Source organism: Xenopus tropicalis, chromosome 3 (assembly GCF_000004195.4).
Source record: "Xenopus tropicalis strain Nigerian chromosome 3, UCB_Xtro_10.0, whole genome shotgun sequence".
Taxonomy (NCBI): Eukaryota; Metazoa; Chordata; class Amphibia; order Anura; family Pipidae; genus Xenopus; species Xenopus tropicalis.
In genome coordinates, this window is record NC_030679.2 from 66,734,316 (window position 1) to 66,757,109 (window position 22,794).

The 22,794-nt window shown below is 38.9% G+C and overlaps 1 protein-coding gene across 2 annotated transcripts; it reads left to right on the forward strand.

The window, feature by feature from the left end:
* The first annotated feature begins 89 nt into the window (after positions 1-89).
* Positions 90-22,409, forward strand: lsmem1 (leucine rich single-pass membrane protein 1). 2 transcript variants are annotated; one of them, XM_004912979.4, is made up of 4 exons: positions 90-1,019; positions 17,062-17,190; positions 17,751-17,888; positions 21,948-22,409. In XM_004912979.4, exons 2-4 carry the CDS (start codon positions 17,067-17,069, stop codon positions 22,061-22,063), a joined length of 378 nt encoding a protein of 125 aa, XP_004913036.2. In that variant the 5' UTR covers positions 90-1,019; positions 17,062-17,066; the 3' UTR covers positions 22,064-22,409. The 2 variants fall into 2 exon arrangements, with proteins under 2 accessions (XP_004913036.2, XP_031754824.1); XM_031898964.1 differs by lacking the exon at positions 90-1,019 and adding an exon at positions 11,670-11,708.
* The last annotated feature ends 385 nt before the right edge of the window (positions 22,410-22,794 follow it).

Sequence of the window (22,794 nt, forward strand, 5' to 3'; positions counted from 1 at the left end):
GTGTTATTTTAGCCAGTTCTTTGAAATCTTTTCTTAAGCTTTATATGCTATACAGTGACCTAATCAGACCATTGATATCTGTAAGCACTTGTGTAGCTTTTAGCTTTTTTTATCAAAAGGGTGAAATGTGAGGAATCTAAGCCTGCTATTATGAAAGGTTTCTGTATTTGAGGGCAGCTTTGGTATAGTCAACCAAAGCCAGTGATCATCCCTTAAGCATTAAATTATGTAATGTTTGGTTATTGCCCATCATGTAGATGAGAGATTCAATAATTTCAATAATTTTATTTCAAGTGATAGGAATCAAATAAATGGGTCACAGGGGCTCAGTGTAGGACTCAACGGGTTAATTGTCCCCAACCTACCTGAAGATGCGTAATCACTTACCAATTGATCTGGTTCAGCCTGAAATATGGTTATAATAGGCAATCCTACAGCTAAAACAATGTATATATCTGTGGTAGAGGCAGTAGAATCTTCTGCCTCCTTAAATCCACTCCCAGCATCCACAATAAACACTCCATACTGGCTGATACTCACCTGGCTCTGTACCAGAGCATATTATGCAAATGCAGACAGAATAGATTTAATCATAAGATGCTCATATCGGCATCTGCTTTGCAATTACACTGTTGGTTGCTAGAGTGGATATAACTGTTTTAGCTTCAGCATACAATTACCCGCTTCATTCAAGTCAATAAACTTTTATTTCATGTTGCATATTTAGTACATGGCACCAGCAATGCACTTATAGTCTTCGTCTCAAACAATTTTTAGTTGTTTGTAAATGATACATTGTAATGCTGTATGTGTTAATTGTGGCTGGTAACCTGAGCAGGCAGCTATGGCAAACTAAAAATAGCCTCTAAGGCCATAACTGTTCCAGACACAAGCTAATCTGTCCTTGTTCTAAACGGGAAGATCTGTGCCTAACAAGGGATTAATATGCACTCTGTTTAAATGTTAGTTTATTGATGGGATCTAAGTGTACATTCTACCACCGATTGCATCACGTATAGGTAAGCATTTGCTGTGCATGTAACTGAGAAGTTAATTTAAAATTGTAATGCTTTGTTTTGCTAATTTGTATGCCCTACCTTTTGTTTCAAACCTCAAGGACAGCAAGCCATAGCTGTGCATTGCTGCAATCTGGCTCTTATATCAAATATGCTTTAATGGAGTTTATTCACGTGATAAACCTTTTTCCATGGGATATTTTTAGGATTGTTATCCTTTGTAACAATTTAAAAAAAGGGTCTTTGATTTTGTGTAAGGAGTCCCCTGCTCTGCTGGTGAAGAGGTGAGTTCTCCATGGAGTCCATCCCTAAGGTAGCAGACTTATAACCTTGGTTGGCTCTCAAACCATTTGGATTATGAAAATGGTAATTCATGCCTTTGACCTGTCAGCACCCCTTGGCAGTAGCTGGGTAAAATAAAGACCTTACTTTTTATAAAGCCCACATTTGTCGCAGAAAAAGTGACCAAAAAAGTCCAAATCTGAAAATATTCCAGTTAAAACCAGTCAATGGGAGATGTCCCTCTTACCATTGGAATATCTTTCTTTGTTTTGTGGATTTAAAGATTTTTGGGGTTTTTGTTTGTTCATGCTTTTTCAGTTTGGATCTTTTGATAAATGACTGCTGTGCATAATTTTTTTTTTTTTTTTTTTTTTAACCACAATCTGAAAGTAACCCCCCTCTTAAAACTAAGGGGCAGATTTACTAAACCGTTCCACAAATGTCTGCCCTTTACTAAAAGTCTGAACTAGATAAGTTGTGAAACTTTTTTGACTTTCAAAGCAAAAAGGATCCTTTGCAGAAGGAAAAGACATCTGCCATTGACTTATGTGATCTCTGCAAATTTTAGCCTCTGCAACTTGAATGTAGCAGCATGGTCGTGATGGTATAGTCACTCTTTCAATTATGTTCTATCATCAACGATTGCTATAGTCTATTCAACTTGGTTGTCCAGTGAAAAGGTGTGGCTATCAATTTAGTTAACTCCCAATCTACCACTCTGAAGTTATCCAAATGACATACCAATCTTTGTGGTGTTCAAATAGTGGGTAATAAATGATTCCTGTCATCAAACACTTCAGTATCTTCTACTTAGAGGATGTAAGTTTCATGCTGATCCCTTGACAAAAGAGCTGTAGAAGTACCCAGAAAACCATGTAATGTGGAATAACACTGGAGTATAGGTAAGACTTGGACTGGACCAAACCATAACTGTACCCACTAAAAAAAAAAAAAAAGCTTACATTTATCTAAAGCATGGTACAGGTATAGTTTGGTCTGGTCCAAGTCTTGCCTATTCTCCAGTTATGTTTCCAGAAGCTACCTTCTCCTGTAAAGGTATTGTATTAAGTTATGCAAGTCTCCCCCTAGTTAAATTGTTAACTATTTAGCAATATTAGCCTTTTATTTGTGAGCACCCAACCCTATCTACAGTGGTGTGAAAAACGATTTGCTTCTTTTGCATGTTTGTCACACTTAAATGTTTCTGCTCATCAAAAACCATTAACTATTAGTCAAAGATAACATAATTGAACACAAAATGCAGTTTTTAAATTAAGGTTTATGTTATTAAGGGAGAAAAAAAAAAAACTCCAAATCTACATGGCCCTGTGTGAAAAAGTGCTTGCCCCCCTTGTTAAAAAATAACTTAACTGTGGTTTATCACACCTGAGTTCAATTTCTGTAGTTACCCCCAGGCCTGATTACTGCCACACCTGTTTCAATCAAGAAATCACTTAAATAGGAGCTACCTGAAGCAGAGAAGTAGACCAAAAGCACCTCAAAAGCTAGACATCATGCCAAGATCCAAAGAAATTCAGGAACAAATGAGAACAAAAGTAATTGAGATCTATCAGTCTGGTAAAGGTTATAAAGCCATTTCTAAAGCTTTGGGACTCCAGTGAACCACAGTGAGAGCCATTATCCACAAATGGCAAAAACATGGAACAGTGGTGAATCTTCCCAGGAGTGGCCGGCCGACCAAAATTACCCTAAGCGCAGAGACAACTCATCCGAGAGGCCACAAAAGACCCCAGGACAACATCTAAAGAACTGCAGGCCTCACTTGCCTCAATTAAGGTCAGTGTTCACGACTCCACCATAAGAAAGAGACTGGGCAAAAATGGCCTGCATGGCAGATTTCCAAGGCGCAAACCATTTTTAAGCAAAAAGAACATTAAGGCTCGTCTCAATTTTCCTAAAAAACATCTCAATGATTGCCAAGACTTTTGGGAAAATACCTTGTGGACCGACGAGACAAAAGTTGAACTTTTTGGAAGGTGCGTGTCCCGTTACATCTGGCGTAAAAGTAACAGCATTTCAGAAAAAGAACATCATACCAACAGTAAAATATGGTGGTGGTAGTGTGATGGTCTGGGGTTGTTTTGCTGCTTCAGGACCTGGAAGGCTTGCTGTGATAGATGGAACCATGAAATCTACTGTCTACCAAAAAATCCTGAAGGAGAATGTCCGGCCATCTGTTCGTCAACTCAAGCTGAAGCGATCTTGGGTGCTGCAGCAGGACAATGACCCAAAACACACCAGCAAATCCACCTCTGAATGGCTGAAGAAAAACAAAATGAAGACTTTGGAGTGGCCTAGTCAAAGTCCTGACCTGAATCCTATTGAGATGTTGTGGCATGACCTTAAAAAGGCGGTTCATGCTAGAAAACCCTCAAATAAAGCTGAATTACAACAATTCTGCAAAGATGAGTGGGCCAAAATTCCTCCAGAGCGCTGTAAAAGACTCGTTGCAAGTTATCGCAAACGCTTGATTGCAGTTATTGCTGCTAAGGGTGGCCCAACCAGTTATTAGGTTCAGGGGCAATTACTTTTTCACACAGGGCCATGTAGGTTTGGATTTTTTTTTCTCCCTAAATAATAAAAACCCTCATTTAAAAACTGCATTTTGTGTTTACTTGTGTTATCTTTGACTAATAGTTAAATGTGTTTGATGATCAGAAACATTTTGTGTGGCAAACATGCAAAAGAATAAGAAATCAGGAAGGGGGCAAATAGTTTTTCACACCACTGTATTTAATTTGGTCTCTGCCTGCCTTTCCCCTGATCTGCCACAATTTTGCTCCTGTCACTGAATCTCTTTGCTTATCAGTCATTCTCTTGCTGTCCTGTTTCTAAGATCACAATTCCTTTTTTTGCTTTTAGTTATTATATGGACTTTCTTCATCCTTTAGCCATGTCAGAGTGCCTTGCCTTATCACGGTTTCACCGACCATACTGCTTTACCTAGACACAGTTGTTTCTGCCAGTTACTATATACCTACTGCCTCTGGAGGACTTCTCAATATTGCAAATCTTTCCCCCTTCTCAGTTGTCCCTTGATCCAGCAAATGTGTTCTTTGACCGATCCATAGATGTATTTGATCTGGTCTGTTCATTGACCTGCTATGTCTTGCACCCTAATGTTGATTGGACTGATTTTCTGGCTTTTTTTCTTTACTAAAGAAATTAAGTAGTCCATCCTCTTTAGATTGCTATTACTATGTTCAGCCCTTTTCTCTGCATCCTCAGACATACTTGTAAGTGACAAAATGAAGTGTCAGCATTGCTAGCTACAAGGAGACAGAAAAACCTCTATGGTTTGATAGAAATATTAAAAACACAAAAAAATTATCAATGGAAATCACATTTATCAACCCATTGAGGTCTGGATTTAGAGTCACACTCAAAATTAAGTTGGGGGGGGAAACAAAAAAAAGAAAAAAAAAACCCACTACAGGCTGATCCTGTCATGAAAATGACCTAACAATTGTACAAGAGTAACTGAAGCGGTCGATCCGAAGTGCAGGAACCCTTTCCTCTGTCTCTCTGAAGACTGACTTCCAAGCTTTCTTTGGGGCTCTTTTTATGATGTTTCTATGCAGGGGTGGGGAGACTTAGGGCTCTGGCACACCGGGAGATTAGTCGCCCGCGACAAAACTCCCTGTTTGCGGGCGACTAATCGCCCCGAAATGCCATCCCACAGGCGAAAATGTAAGTTGCCGGTGGGATGGCATACGCGGCGTTACGATTTCAGTGAAATTGCGGAAGTTGACGTGATTTCACTAAAATCGCGCCACCACGTATGCCGTCCCACCGGTGGCTTACATTTTCGCTGGTGGGATGGCATTCCAGGGAGATTAGTCGCAGGCGACTAATCTCTCCATGTGCCAGAGCCCTTATAGGTGCCAGGGTAACTGGATTATCTGCCTATTGTTTCCAATCAGGCCAGGGCAGACGTGTTGGAGCCTTTGAGTATCGGTCCCTAATCTCATCAGAGAGAAATTAAGTCAATTCCGCCATTGTTTATCATAAACCCGTCACAGATCCAACTTTGATATAATGTCCTCAAAACAAGTCAAAATGAGGCTCAGTAGTGTGTGTGTGGCCTCCACGTCCCTGTATGACCTCCCTACAACGCCTGGGCATGCACCCACACAAATGGCTCAGGTAGTGCAGCTCATCCAGGATGGCACATCAATGCGAGCTGTGGCAAGGTTTGCTGTGTCTGTCAGCGTAGTGTCCAGAGCATGGAGGCACTACCAGGAGACAAGCCAGTACATCAGGAGGAGGCGGCCGTAGGAGGGCAACAAACCAGCAGCAGGACTGCTACCTCCGCCTTTGTGCAAGGAGGAGCACTGCCAGAGCCCTGCAGAATGACCTCCAGTTAGCTACAAATGTGCATGTGTCTGCTGAAACGGTCATAAATGAGGGCCCAATGTCCTTACAGCCCAACACCGTGCAGGACATTTGGTATTTTCCAGAGAACACCAAGATTGGCAAATTTGCCACTGGCGCCCTGTGCTCTTCACAGATTAAAGCAAGTTCACACTGAGCACGTGACAGATGAGTCTGAAGATGCCATGGAAAACGTTCTGCTGCCTGCAACATCCTCCAGCAAGACAGGTTTGGCAGTGGGTCAGTAATGGTGTGGGGTGGCATTTCTTTGGGGGGCTGCACAGCCCTCCATGTGCTTGCCAGAGGTAGCCTGACTGCCATTAGATACTGAGATGAGATCATCAGACCCCTTGTGAGACCATATGCTGGTGCGGTTGGCCCTGGGTTCCTCCTAATGCAAGACAATGCTCTAGCTCATGTGGCTGGAGTGTGTCCGCAGTTCCTGCAAGACGAAGACATTGATGCTATGGACTGGCCCGTCCGTTCCCCAGACCTATATCCAATTGAGCACATCTGGGACATCATGTCTCACTCCATCCACCAATGCCACGTTGCACCACAGACTGTCCAGGAGTTGGTGGATGCTTTAGTCCAGGTCTGGGAGGAGATCCCTCAGGAGACCATCCGCCATCTCATCAGGAGCATGCCCAGGCATTTTAGGGAGGTCTATAATCCAAAAAGTAAGCAGGTGCATACCAGGATTCTTTCAAGATAAAAATTATATTTATTTAATCATACTGTTAAAAAACAGGACAATGTTTTGGTCTCTGCCTAAGACCTTTATCAAGACCATTTTCACATTTAAAATCAACAATTAAATAGCTAAAACCTGTAGCTCTCACCCCAGGCACATGTCAAAAAACAGGAACCCTGTAATCAGGATAACCAGTATCATATTTCATTGTTATACATGGGGACAAGTGCCGATAGGAAAAATACAATGGGTTAAAAACAAGTTCACAATTCTACTGACAGGAGAACTACATAGCCTATAACAAATACATAGTAATCACTCATGGTATAATAACACTTTTCTAGCAAGTAATTAATAACCCCGCCTCACCTTTGATCTAAAAAGCATAGAAAAGAACAGTATTCATTCAGCCCTGCTGGTGCTAAGGTATTCAATTTCTTGATCCAGAATACCTCTCTTTGGAGAAGTATCCTAGAACGATCACCACCCCTTCTCAAGGGTGGGACATGATCTATAGCAATATAATGAAAAGTAGGCAACCTATGTCCTTTATCTAGAAAATGCTTGGCCAGGGGTTTATTAGTTGTACCATCCCTAAAAGCTGTACTTACCACAGGGTTTGGTCTGTCGGCACTCGCAGGGCACTAGCAGGGATTTTCACACAGGCAACATCAGTCCCACTGAATAAAACCTCACTTTTTATTTCACCTGATGTTGCCTGTGTGAAAATCCCTGCGAGTGCCGCCATTTATCTCCTATCTATATATATATATATTTTTATATATATATATATATACACACATGTCTAAAAAAAAAAAAAAAGCCAGTACCTAAGGTTGCAACCCACAGAGCAGGGTGTAACCTGCAGGGTTCTCCTGGAGAAGATGTATTAACTGATGTGTTTTGAAAAAGACATGTTTTGCCATGACAGTATTTCTTTACGGTAGCCATACATGGGCAGATTTCAGCTACCGATTCAGGTCCTTCAGACCGATTAGGCAGCTTATCCGCCCGTGTATGGGCACCCCTGACTGGCCCAAAATTGCCTAGATCTCAATCGGGCAGGTTTGATTTTCCTTTGGATCAGGGACTGTATTGGCTTATTGATGCGGTCCTTGGTCCAACAGCACCTATGTCCTTCATTGTAATTGAATTAGCCCAATATCACCCACCTTAGCCAGACATATTGGAGGAAGATGTATGTATGTATGTATAACTTTATTTATAAAGTGCCACAAGGGTACGCAGCGCTGTACAATCTTACAAAATAGAAAATTACACACAGGGAGGACAAGTGTTATAATAAATAAATACAGTAAATATATATATATATATATAAATGCACAGGGAATAAGTGCCCTGTGGTATGAGACACAGTAGGAAGGAGGTCCCTGCCCCATAGAGCTTACAATCTAAGTGGTTGGGTAACATACAGGCACAAACTGGAAGGTAAGAGTGCACCAGGTATGGGCATTAAGCCCAGAACTAGGCAAAATAATGTTTTAGTGCTCCAGAAGGTAACAGCTGAGCTTTTTCTTAGAGTGGGTAAGTGTTCCCTACGGAGGGATTCCGGGATAGAGTTCCAGAGGTAAGGACCAGCAAGATAGAAAGGTTTAAGACGAGAGAGCGCAGTGGGTGTGGATGGTGTAAAAAGACGGAGGCTCTGAGAGGAGCGGAGGAGACGACCAGGAACATGCAGGGAGACCAATGAAGAAATGTAGTGAGGAGCAGAGGAGTGAAGGGCTTTGAATGTTAGCAGAAGGATTTTGCAAGCTATCCTTTGCTTAACAGGCAACCATGCAAGAGAGCTTAAGTGAGGCTTCCCTCTTCAGAGAGAGCAGGAGGATCCTAGCAGCAGAGTTTAAAATTGATTGCAGGGGAGAGAGGTGGGAGTCTGGGAGGCCGGTTAGTACGAGATTGCAGTAATCTAAGCGGGAAAGGATAAGGGCATGTATTAGTGTTTTAGCTGTTACTTGTGAAAGAAAGGGGTGTATCTTGGCAATATTGCAGAGGAAAAAGCGGCAAGTTTTGGCAGTGTTATTAATATGGTTAGAGAAGGAGAGTGACTGGTTAAAGATAACACCAAGGCATCATGCAGAATTTACAGGGTTGATTGTCATGCCATCAATAGTAATGGTGATGAGCTCTGTTTTAGCTAGGTTAAGTTTGAACTGGTGTCGGTTCATCCAGGAGGAGATAGCCAGGAGGCAGTTACCAATCTGGGTTTGAACATCAGTGGTTAGTGCAGGGGTGTCTAAATATATCTGGATGTCATCTGCATATAAGTGATATTTAAGACCAAAAGAAGAAATAAGGTCTCCTAAAGAGAGTGTACAGGGAGAACAGCAAAGGACCAAGCACAGAGCCCAGAGGCACCCCCACACTAAGCGAAACCAGGGTAGAGGATTTGTTAGCAAAAGCAACAGAGAAGGAGCGGTTAGAGAGATAGGAAGGGAACCAGGATGCAGCCTGATCCCAGATACCCAGAGAATAAAGAATTTGCATAAGAATAGAATGGTCGACAGTATCAAAAGCAGAGGAAAGGTCTAGGAGAATGAGGACCTTTGGCCTTGGCAGTCTGGAGATCATTTGCCACTCTACATAAGGCCGTCTCAGTGGAGTGCGCCGGCCGAAAACCAGACTGCATAGGGTCCAGCAGATTATGGGTGCAGAGGAAGTTAGTGACATGAGAAAAGACAAGACGTTCCAGGAGTTTAGAGGCTAGGGGCAGGAGAGAGACGGGATGGTAGTTAGAAAGGCAGGGCAGGTCCAGTGTAGCCTTTTTAAAAATGGGTTTGACACAGGCTTGTTTGAATAGAGAGGGAAAAGTACCAGAAGCCAGAGAGGAATTGAATATGTGGGTAAGAGCTGGAGTAAGGGCAGGGGCACACTGTTTTAGTAGGGATGAGGGCATAGGATCCAGCGAGCAGGTAGTAGGCGGAGAGGAGAAGCTTCAGACTCTGTTACGAGATTGAAGGAGCTGAATAGGAGAGAGGAGATTTAGGAAGGTTGAGATTACCGGTATCTGAAGGTTGGGAAAATTGTTTGCGGATAGAATCGACTTTTAGAGAAGTCAGCAAAGTCCTGGGGGGTGTGTTCAGATATGATTGATTCATTAGGTGAAGGATGAAGTAGAGCATTAAATATGGAGAATAAGCACGGCAGGTTTGATTGTTATTATTTACAAGTGTGTTATAGTATACTTGCTTCGCCTGGGATAGGGCAGTATTAAGGTATACCATAAGAAATTTATAGTGGAGGAAGTCCGCTTTCACACGTGATTTCCTCCAAATGCGCTCAGCAGATCGTGCACAGGAGCGCAGAAATCGCGTCTGAGGGTTAAGCCAGGGACGGGGATTGCGGGCACGACTGCGTTGCGGCTGCAGGGGGGCATGGGTGTTAATTGCGCATGATAAAATAGAGATGTAGGTATTTACCAGTAACTCAGGATCAGAGGAAGATCCAATTGTTTGGTGACCTTGCCAAATGAGCGGATCTTAACATGTATAACTACCTTTACAGCTCTTACCAACCTATCAGTGTGTCCTAACTATGCATATCCAGCTCTTTTAGGTTTCTGTTTGCCAAACTACAGTACACATAAAACAATCTATCTCCTTCATCTGCTGTATCTCATAGCAAAACAGAGATGCAGGGGTCAGATTTGTTATTATTTACCTCAGGTTCAAGTGTATATATATATATATATAGAACTGTGTATAGCATTCTTATTACAGCATCTTGTACTAGGCTGTGTATTACTCACAGCATAGCAGATGGTCCGTGTTTTATTTGTTTTTTGTTTTTTAAAGTGATCTGAGCAAAGGATGATGTCTAACCAGAATATGAATTTAATTGTGGCAGAACAAAAGAAACAAGAAATACATGGGGTTTTCATTTTATTCACATGTAAGACTACATTAATTTGCTACATACATTTGTTAAATGAACATATTCAATTCATTTAGAAGTTTAAACAACTAAATTAGTTTCATTACTATGAAAAAGATTCCATCTAATTAAAGACTGCAATTTGGTTGAAAGAGAACCTTAAGTGCTTAATAACACAGAACGGTGATAAGATTTACAGTGCAATACTGGACTTTAATAACTTGATAATGAAAAAAATGAGATTTTCTAAAGTATTCCTCTAAAGTGAAATAAGTGCTTTAAATGATCTAAAGCCTAATTACAACATTTTCATCAGAGGAGTTTATAAGGGAGGGGGGATGGTAATTAAAGCTGGGTATGAATATGCCGAGAAAGTACACAGGTTTTTGGATGTTTTGCTGACCCACTGGAGAAATTAAAAAATCCTATAAGGGGTTAATTAACATCTTTTAAAAAGGGAAGAGAAGAAGCACATATTAAAATACTCAATCTAAAATACCCATTTTCTATCACCATCATAAGTACTCTACATAAATCCTTTCTAAAGCCTTCCACATGCCCATATATCTCAGACAAACATGTAATTCATTTCAAATTAAGTATTCATATTCTTATATAAAAACATATAGTATTATATAACATACCCTTCCTTTTAGGAGAAAGAATATTTTTGTGTAATCCTGGATGTCCAAGCATGCTTTATAAGCATAATAATATACAGTACTTAATATAACTTATACTTATTATAAGATACATTTTTATTTATGGGTTACTGGAGTTTTATTTTTTTGTATTGCAAAATAACACGGGTAGATTTATCAAAGTGTGAGGTTAGAGATTTTTAGAGGTTCATTTATCAATGGGTGAAAGTTAGAGTTCACCATTTAATAAATATGTTTCTAAAAGCCCATCCCATAGGAATAAATAGAGTGGGGAATTTTGCCATGAAGAACTTAATTCTCACACTGATCAATCTGACCCTTAGCAATGATATTATAATACAATAGACATATTGTCAGCATGGATTCAGGCACTGCGCTAATTAACAGCAGCAGACTACGTGGATAATACAACTTCTGAGTACTGGTGTGGGATCCATTATCTGGAAAACCAGAAAGCTACAAAATATGGGAAGGCTATATGCCATAGACTCCATTTTAATCAAATATTTCACATTCATGAAAATGATTGGCTTTTTCTCTGTAATAAAACAGAAGCTTGTACTTGATCCTGACTAAGCTAGAATGAATTCTTGTTGGATGTAAAACAATCCTATTGAATTTATTTAATATTTTAATGTTTTTAAATTATTTTTTTTCAGTAGACAACATATGGAGATCCAAATTACAGAAAGACCCCTTATCCAGAAAACCCCAGGTCTCAAGCATTCTGTATAACAGGTCCCATACCTGTATGACTAAAATGATAAGGTAAAAAGGGGGATGTTTAACTAGTAGCTGTATAATATATGTGAGCCAGCAAGTTGTATATTTTATACAAACCTACCTGTTGTGCAATGGAAATTATTTTTATATCTTATAATATTGTGCTTTCAGGCTGCAATCTGTAGGTTGCACCCTCAAAAGTTTTATTTAGTGAGATATGATTGCATAAAAATATCTCACATATAAATAAATAACCCCATTGATCTAGAGCAGGGGGCTCAAACTCAATTTACCTGGGGGCCGCAGGAGGCAAAGTCAGGATGAGGCTGGGCCGCATAAGGGATTTCACAAAAAATTGGCTTTCAAGGGATAATGCAAGGCACGGCGGGCGGGAGCTGCTGATTGCGGAAATGACGTTATGCCATCATAACAGTTATTATGGGAAGACATTCTGTGTGCACAATTAGCTGCTAAGGAGCTAATTGTGCACACAGAACGTCTTCCCATAATAACTGTTATGATGGCATAACGTCATTTCCGCAATCAGCAGCTCCCAGCAGCGTTGGTGCGGGCCACAAAATACTGTACCGAGGGCCGCAAATGGCCCGCGGTCCGCGAGTTTGAGACCCCTGATCTAGAGCAGTGATCCTCAACCAGTGGCTCACAAGCAACATATTGCACTCCAACCCCATTGATGTTGCTCCCAGTGGCCTCAAAGCAGGAGCTCATTTTTAGATTTCTGACTTGGAGGCATAAAGACTGAACTTTCTGGCCTTTTGATTTTGCTAGTTAAGTCCACTGTGATCTGTTTACAAGCTGAAGCCTTATTTTGACATTTATTCCAATGGCTAACTCAGGTTTTGACACACTCAGCTTCTAGCATCAATATGCCATTAAAGATGAAGTAGCATCAGACAATGTCAAAGCTGAAATTAAACTACAGGTGAGAGGTTTGTTTATAAAAGTGTCAGTGGAGTAAAAAGGTTAGGTGCAAGTCCCCGGTGGCTAGCAGCAATCTGTTTAATGACCTACTTCTCTGTCAGTTTACAGCTTTAAGCTTTATTTTTAGAACCGGAAGCTAAATACCTGTTTATCGCCGAGGTGTGATTCACTGCTGTGGCTGCTTGATAAATGCTTCTATAAATTCCACAGATTGAAGGTGCCTTTTAAACAGCAACACAACTAAATACTAAGAATCTTTGGCTTCCAAATAAAAAATGAATTTAAGATTAAGGAAACATGTAAAGCTGGTTAAAGTTAAAAGTTGTTTGTTTTCCAAGAGGTTCTTAAAACTATAATAAGATGACGGCATTAATGTTACTGACTTAGGGTGGCCTTACACCCACCAATATTATTGTACAAAACAACGATTTATACAATAATTGGTGCGTATATGGTGGGAGTCGAGGCAACTGTAGATCTGTAAAAGCTTTGGGTATCGGAAGTCTTGTTCATCAGACAGGACTAAAAGTTTTGAAGTGTCCGAATATTGTAATGTTAATGCTGAATTGTCAGACCTGCATATCTGATGTCAGCTCTTAAAGTTAGTGGAGTGGACGAATGATCTTTCCTATGACCAATGGTACTGGGAAAGATCATAACTGTAGTGTGCATGGCCACCTTTACAGTGATATTTAGAGAGGCTAATTTACTCCCATAGATTTTTAAGGGATATACAATAGTTTTGTAACTTTCTATCAGACTGTTGGCTGGAAGATCTGATGAAGGTGGAAAGTGCACTCTTAGCCACCTGTTGCACTCTGACCTTGTACAGGTATGGGGTTATCTAGAATGCTCAGGACCTGGGGAATTCTGAACACTAAAATAACTAAACTAAAAATGACTACAAATAATTTAAAAATTAAATAAACCCAATAGGATTGTTTTGCCTCCAATAAGGATTAATTATATCTTAGTTAGTACCATATACTTGATCCTAACATTCAGCTTGAAACTAGGATAAAGCCCTAAAAATAACAAATGTTCTGAACATGAAATAGTTGGCAGACACCAATTTTACAAAAGTGATTTCCTGGAAATGCATTGCAAGTCCCCCAAGGATATTGTAAGATACACAATACATGTGCAGATTTTATCTTTATCTGACCAGAATTTTCTAATCTGTTCGATCAACTAAATGAACGATCGCCATAGTATTAAAGTTATCGGGACGACAATTTGGAGCATGCACACGGTCCAAAAATCGCATGAAACTACTTTGTATGATTAAAATGGTGCGTGTATGCCAGCTTAACTTAGACTTTGCTCTTTAGGTAACAAGGCTTGGATTCACATACTAGAGCACAAAGGTCTGAAGTTGCAGGGGCTCTCCCTGTCATGGAAAGTGAATAAAAAGAGAATCTCAGTAAGATCTAAATGATGCCAATGGGCAAAATACAGAAAGGATTGTTTTGCAGCATACCTGCTGAAGTTTTTTTTTCCCAATTTTTTGGATTTTAACAGAAAGGAGTTAATTATTGTGCTGAAGTAGTAAGAAACATAACATTTCTAAGTTGCTCCTTTACATAATCTGTATTATTAAATCCAGAAATATATATATATATTAATACATAACCTACACACTAAACCCATGGGGAACATTACTTGTGAGAGGAATTGAAAACATTTGTGATATCTCATATTGATCTCCCTTCATTGTGCTTTGCAGAGCCAGTAACATAAATGCCTACTACTTTATCTTTCTTTCAGCTGAGAGCATTCATATTGGCTAAGGGATAAATTGGGGATCAGTGAAAAAATCCACTTAAAGCTGTTTCTGTGTATTTCTTTCTACTGTTAATATATGGAGAATAAAATCAAAGGGCTGCTGTCAGCTTCAGTACTTGTTTTATGAAATGTATTCAGGCATATGACTTTGAAATATCTGTTGTTTGCTTGCTTCAGATAAAAATCAATATGCTGCAATGAATATATAACACACTTTAAAGAGCATAAAACACATTTCATTTAAAAGGCACTTTCACTCACTACAATAAGGATTCTGCAAATCCACCTAAAATACTTAATAATATATTGGTTTAAACTAAATTGTCTGTCCTTTTGGAATCCACTCTGCTTGCCTGTACTGCATAAAAAGTTTTCTACCTCGTATATATATATCCCATAAAAACACATGGCAACACCAACTCCCAGAATCCCCAAGGTGGCAATATCTGGTTTTAAACAACAAAATATATACAATACGGTCTTCACGTAATAACTAATGTATAAAAAAGAAAAAGAAAATATGTTAATATTTGAGGCCTTTGAAGGTGTGGTTTCTGGGTTATATTTGACAATTATCATATCATTATTTGTAGAGGCAGATGTACAATTGTAGGCAAATCCAGGCAGGGGCATATTTACCATGTGACCGTTGGATGCCTATATGGTAAATAAAAAAATCAGTATGTTCAAGCTCAGTCTTAGAAACAATATTTTTTTGGTGCTTTCTTTGGCAGTTACCTGTTTCCAATATACTGTATGATGTAGAGCAGTTCCAAAATTCACATCTATTCCCCATTATGGAATATCAGCAGATTGTCTTAGCCCAAGAAGTCAATGGCGTATTTTATGTTGCTTCTGCCCTTAAAGACAAACTATACCCTTGAACAATGTGGGTCTCTATAAAATATATCATAATAAACAGCCCATATGTAAAACCCTGCTTTATATAAATAAACCATTTCTATAAGAAAATACTTTTTTTGTAGTTTGTGACATGATCTAGGTCAGTGCTGTCCAACTGGCGACCCCCCTTTGTGTGGCCCCCCACCTGTCTGGCTGCTTTGATGGTTTACCTTTGAGTAAGCATTAAATGGTATCAGTACTGAGATTAACTGGCCCCCCTGCATGGTTCTCACCTCAGATTCAGGCTGTAATCCCTCTGTATTGTTTAAAAATGTAATCCCCTGTGTTTTTCACACCTTTTAATACCTGCATTGTTCACCCCCTGCAGTGTTCACACCTCAGGCTCAGGCTGTAATCACTCCCATTGTTCACTTCTTCACACCTCAGACATAGGTACTGTAGGCAGAGTATGGCACATACAGCCAGCATAGGGCAGGTAGAGTATGGCACACACAGGCAGCATAGGTCAGGGAGGGTATGGCACACACAGGAAGGGTAGGGCAGGCAGAGTATGGCACACACAGGCAGGGTAGGGCAGGCAGAGTATGGCACACAGAAGCAGCATAGGGAAGGCAGAGTATGGCACACACAGGCAGGGTAGGACAGGCAGAGTATGGCACACACAGACAGCATAGGACAGGCAGAATGCTGCCTTTGTGTGCCATACTCTGCTTGCCCTATGCTGCTTGTGGGAGGTGAACCTGGCAGGGGTTTGTTGTGGGAGTTTGTTAGCAGTTGGAAATAGCCATTAAATGGTTCCTAAGGTGTGTAATTATGTACTGGGGGTTTCTCTGCTATCCACAGGGGAGGAGGAGGCATATGGAATTTAAGGGTATATCTTAATATGACATAATTCTTTCACATATGAATGATGGTTGATATCCCCACAGTAAGGACCAAGCATTTGGGATTTTGCTGCGCTACCACCATTGTGATAAAATAGGTGTGGTTTGAAGTGGGTGTGGTTTCAAAAAGGGGAGTGGTCAAAACTGGCTTCCATTAGCGGCCCTCCACCATGTATGCTAGAGAAATTCCGGCCCTCGGCACCGTAGAAGTTGGACAGCACTGATCTAGGTAATCCTTAAGAGCCACCCCTTACAGTTCACACAAATAGACCAAGGGCACATATACAGGTTAGGTGACATCAGCCAATTAATAGACACAGTTCTGTCTTTTACTCCCACCATTCTTCCTGTTACAATTAGAGCTGTATTATTTCTGGTCAGGTGATGTTTTTGGGAAATAACAGACCGTGAGGCTCTGCTTGTTTGCATGAGGGGACAGCTCTGTAAAGAACATGATTCTGGAGAGAGATAGTAGGCTGTCATGGTCAGGCATAGCAATATTGCCCCAGGTGGAACAGTTGCTGGGATGAGTCGCAAAGCCTAGGACTGTGGGGTATGTTTCCTCCTTTGCAGCATATAAATCTCGGCTGTACCCGGGTCTCAGGTAAAAGAGGGGGCGGGGAGCTGGGATTTATATTCAAATGGGCAGGGGAGACAAGTCAGTGTGGGGGAGCTGGATGAGTCTACTTTGCACTGGGCCCCTGCAGAGGTGCCCAGCTAAGAGTAGTTACGCCACTCGACTGTTCACTAGGAGGATGCAAATCTAGATGCAAAGTACATAGTCTGAAATAACACAACAAAAGTATAAATTTATAGCAAATAACCCACATAAATGGAATGCATTAGGGAAAGCGAATGTTACAGTGTCTTATTATTATAGTTATTATTATCTACCGTTTCTTGAGTCTACATTTTCTTTGTAGGTGCAATGAATACATCTTTGAGTAATGACTTTCAGACATTAAATGAAGACAGGAAATTGTATGCAGTTGACTCGCTGAATAATTTGAACAAGCTAAAACTCTGCACCGGTGACAGCCAAGTTATACAGCGTAAGTCCATACTGTGACTAAACAATGACATCAAATGAAGTGACCATAGAACAACAGTGGCAATTCTTTTCCTCTTCTCTCGGAGCACAACAAAATATTCCTAAACTATGCAGTAAGAAAATGTTGAAGGCTAAGTGCTGCTATCTTTCAAACTAGATTTTAATTTGAAAGTTGATCAATATTATTTTTCTTGGTTCATTTGGTAAATCTCTATAGCAAAGATACTGCTGTTCCACAAGTTATTGCAAGTTTCTTTTGATACACCGCCTGCTTAAAATACACTTAAGTATATTTATCCCTTCACTGTGTACTCTACTGATCTGTATTGCCTGTTTGGTCAGGAAGCAAGAGTACAAAAGTGCTGCCTTTGGAAATGTATTACTTCTAGTATGCGTAGAACAGGTAATTTTGTATTTCCTTATGAAACTTTACAGGAACTCAGTCCATAATTTTAGAGTTTCAAGTTTACCACAAAATCATTTTCTTGGGCTGTGGGCAGTATCAATTATTTTAGTTTCTTTACCTTTACTACAATATTATTGTTCTTTATCATACAACAGAAGCAGTTAAAGGAGAAGGTACAAATATGCGGCACCAGGAGTCCCAGACTACACAAACAAAGAAGACTATCCTTATACTACTTATCTTGATAATGCTGGTTACGCTTATACTGTCATCCTGTGCATTATATTTCTTAGGTACGTATAGCAGAGATTAAGGATTTAAAGAAAACGTGCACCTTGAAGTCATGAGGATAAGTATCAGCAAAGCAACTTTTCTGCCAATTGTCCTGTGTCCAAGATACAAGCAAAAAAATTGTGAATCTGCTTATACATTGGCATAACATAAAACCTAGCCCTTAAAGGTTTTACCTTCACTGCTGTAAATTGTAAGTGTATCAAAAACCTTTAAGCTGATGTTTGATAAAGCCAAGAGGCTCATGTACATCTACAAGTGCAGTTATGGTCCCTGCAATTTTTCAGCAGTCAGTTGTGAGATGAACCACTTTTATTAAATTTACTTTTATTTGCATGCCGTTTGCACTTGAAATTGCACTTTTCTCACTGCAGACGTAAATAAGTCCTAATTGGTGGTAATATTTTTGTGAAAGAAAAGGCTAAAAAATCCTTTTGGCAGTCTCCATATTTGTAAGCAGGACACAAGGGTTCACTGCTGTAAATATCACTTTATACTAATATACAGTATATATAGCTACTAGTGTGTATGTGTACATGAGAAAAACAGTTCTCCTATAATTTCAGTTGCTGCTTACTTATTTAGTAGTAATCAAGTTGCTGCAGAAAATGTAATTCACCCTAACTCTCAGTACACTCTAAATCCTTTAGAGTGTTGACAATAAGCACTTAATTGGTTAGAAATGCTACAGATGGATTACTTGTTTTTTTTAGCTAGCCACAGATCTACCCTAGGAATCTATCAGCACTTTAACTTTTCTGTCATTTTTTGTCTATTTGTATCATTGTGTGTGTCAGGGAAACTTAAAAAAGATGCCAGAAAATTATGGAAAATATCAATATATTGAAAAAAGATAACTGAGGACAGGAACATTTCACTGCCATGAAATATTATTTTTTATTGGAAATGGAACTATCACTAAAAAAGGGTCAGGCATTTGCTGCTAGGTGGCACTTGTGTAATGTGGTTAATAAATTTGGTTCTGTAATTGAAAAGTTGTTCCTACTGCACATAGGAATGCAGCCACTGAAATGAGTTTCTTGTGCGCATAAGGTAGTCAGTATGAATATTTCATCCAAATATAACTGCGAAATGGCAGGGATGCTGTGGGCTTGCTGAACTTTGTTTTGTTCTGGGCATAAAGCCAAGCTCTGTCTAAGGCTGCAGACATAGCAATTTACAAGCCACTGAAATGGAAGGAAAACACATACTGCATCCCTCTCATTTTCTCACAACAAAATGTTTTAGAATTCTGCTTCTTACACAGAGAACGAAACAGCATACTTATCTGCATTATCTAAATTAAAAAAGGACAAAAGTTCCAATTTTAATAATAACTTTCCAGTGTCTCTTATCACCTAAGAACTGAGGGCTATTGGCACCTCAGTAATCATAGAGTTTACCTAAAAAGATAATCATTGTCATTCAAAAACAGAACTCCTGTAATTTGTATGTGAAGCAGCCATTTTCACAGAGAGGCTTGGAATATTATTTTAAATTCATGAAAGAAGGGATTTGCAATGGATTTGCTCCATTTAAATGACTAACAATAGTAAAGCATGAAAGGGCTTTTAATACATTTAAATATAAAATACAAAACAATCCAAAAACAATTGGATTGAATTCCCATCAACATTGATTTACATAGTTACATAGTTGGGTTGAAAAAGACCAAAGTCCATCAAAAGCAATAGGAAACTATATATATTTTTGCACAGACTATATTTCTACTGTATGTGCCTTCATGGTATCCAGGGAAGAAACTAGAGATGGGTGCAGGCCACACCATAGAAAACAAGGAAAAAGCCGCACTCCTTCTCTAAAAAAGTTCTTTATTCCATTAAGTATAAAAACATGAGTGGCTACTGCGAAGCAAACTGCCTGATGCTTTTAGTGAAGAACCCTTAATCTAGCCTATGATTAAGGGTTCTTTTCGAAATGTGTCAGGCCTGTTTCCTTCACAGTAGCTGCTCATTTTTTTATACTTCATGGAATAAAGACTCTTTTTAGAGAAGGAGTGCGGTTTTTCCCTTTTTTCTACAGCACTTTATTTGCATTAGTAGCCACGGAATGATACTGCCTAGACTTACATAGCTTGTTATCCACAGAAATCCCCAGATCTTTTTCAATTAAGGATCCCCCAACGCACCTTGCACTTATCGACACTGAACCTCATTTTCCATTTTGCTGTCCATGTTTTCAATTTTGTCATTTACGACTGTAAATGACTGATTTTCTTACACCTTTCTACCTTTCTTACTCCTTTCTTACACAAAATAGAACTTTTAATAATAATCAAGGAAATCTTTAGTATTGCTGACTGACTGAAAATAAATGATCAAGTAGCATATACTAACTTATTATACTTACTTATTGTCGGTAGTGTTATTCAGTGTTATTCAATTGGCACCTTTTGAATGAAGAGGTAGTTAAGTGCAGAAATAATAGCAAAAATTAATAGCCTGGTGTTGTAGACTGGAGGATATGTGCCAAGGGATTTTCTTAAATTACTCCACTAGAGGTGCAGGCAAAGCAAAGTTATTGGGGACCATTCAAAAAGGTGGCACTGTGGTGCTACTGTACACTTCTGAAATCTTTTTCCAAAACAGAAGCTACACAGTGGATGTATAAAAGTGTCATTTTGGGGTGTTGAGCACAACACAACCTGGGGATGGCTACACACTTCTCCCAATGCTCCTAGTTTATAACCTAGTTTATTGCTTTATTAATTGCTGCACTTTTGTGTTGACCTGGCATAGATTCTGCAAGCTCAGTTTTATATAATGTGAGGGTTTAATTGAATTATTGGAAAATAAGAAATAAGCTGTAATACGTGTTTCACCATTTGTTTGTATATAGTGCCGGAAGAATATGGGCTTGATTTACTATACACAGTAGGTCCTATACTGCATCAGATTTAGCCACCCATTGACTGTTGTTTCATTTTTTTAAATGGGAGAGTCAAAGATATGTCTTCACTGCTCAAAAGGACAATTGCTGTCATTCGGAAAGATGCTATGATACAACAACATAAATAAAAGAAAAGAATATAGGTCTCAGACCATTTGTCATTAGACAGAAAAGTTGCTGAAGGACACAAGATGCGTACTTGTGATTAACGAGGATATTACTTGGAACAACGTTCTACATGGAGTTCCTTGAGATGCATCAATGACCTTGATATTGGCATTGAAAGAAAGCTCTGAGAGTCTTTGCAATGTAATATAATCCATACAGGAGGTTTTAAAGCTGTTAGTACATGTACATTTTATGTTTATTAAAGCTTTCCTGAGCTGATTTATGTTAGCCTTTCTAAAATTCAGGTTTACTTGAAAAAGGTTTTTTTCTAAATATATATATATATACAGTATAAAAATGTATTTCAGTATAATGTTTACTTTAACTGATGAAACATTATAAATCAGCTAATCTTGACAACTACAAGACTAAAAGAGCATTGTTTCTGCATGCCTCCTCACTCAGTTAGGGCAAATTGTTGAACTGTTATTTATTGACAGTGATGGGCTAATTAATTCGCTAGGCATGGATTTGTGGTGAATTTGCACGTAAAAATCAACCTACATCTTAGACTTGATAAAGGTGCTGAGTTCTTTTGGTGGATGCACTTGTTAACTACTACTTGGCATTTTTTTTTTACAAATTAAGTAAATAATTCAATTTTCTAACATTATTTATTTTTTCTTTGTATCTCTGCATACATTTATATTAATGGAAAAATAATCCTATTGGGTTTATTTAATGTTTCAGTGTTTTGTTTTGTTTTTTTAGAAATGGTGATTCAGATTACAGAAAAAACCCTTCTCTAGAACACCTTAGGTCCCAAGGATAATTTTGGATAATAGAGCCCATACCTGCACTAATGATATTACTGTGAAAGTCACAAAGAAATCACACAGTAAATACTAAAATCCACCGTTTTGCTCATGGATTTTCTTGTGACACATGAATATCAGCCTATAATTATACATGTTATAACATTACATAAAAGAAAAAATATTACACTTATATGCAAATAATATTATTAAATCTTTTCTTTACAGTGCAGATGAATTATCTATCTGATGAAATAACACAAAAGCTGGAAAAACAAGGAAGAATTATTGAAGAGCTTGCGAGAGTTAACCAGTTACCCAATAGAAACCATGCAAGAGTTTGACTGAACTTGTTTGTGTTTTAAACACTATACACTGGCCACAATGGATCCTTCAATCAGTCAGTAGAAAGTGGTCTACTGACCAAGTTATAGTGATATGAATAAATAGGTGTTCGTTCTTTTATATTATAGAGGAATTTTTACATGTCAGTTTAAGAAAGGACTAAAAAATGTATCAAAATGAAATCTTTGTTTGTTAATAGACAACAGACCTTAATTTGAAAATATAATAGAATGCAAACTTCTTGCAATGTCTGTTTTCTAGGAATACTACATAGGTTTGTATGTATGTTTTCATTATTATTATTTATTCAAAGCTGTTTGCATTTCTTCTGCTTTAACCCTTTCACTGCCAGCCGTTTTGGTCAAAGTGGAACTTCTACTGCCAGACAGTTTTTTAACATTTTGCATTTTGTTTCACTTTAGGGGCCTTTCCTCGGGGGGACTTTTAGTTTACCCAGGAAAAGAATATATTGTTTTTTTTCAGGACAAACTAAGCTTTCAAAATTTGGTAGAATTTTGGTGTAATTCCAATTCTGTAACAAGATATAGGCTTCTAAATATCTACAAAATTAAAAAAATGCTCAAAAATACAACTGATTTGGAAAGTCCCATGTCTCCTGAACTCACCAATAACAAATATATATAGTTTTATGGAGATTTCTCACTTGTATAGGTCAAAAACTCCCAGCAGTACACTACCAAATTTCCAAAGCACTGCTCCAGAAAGCTGC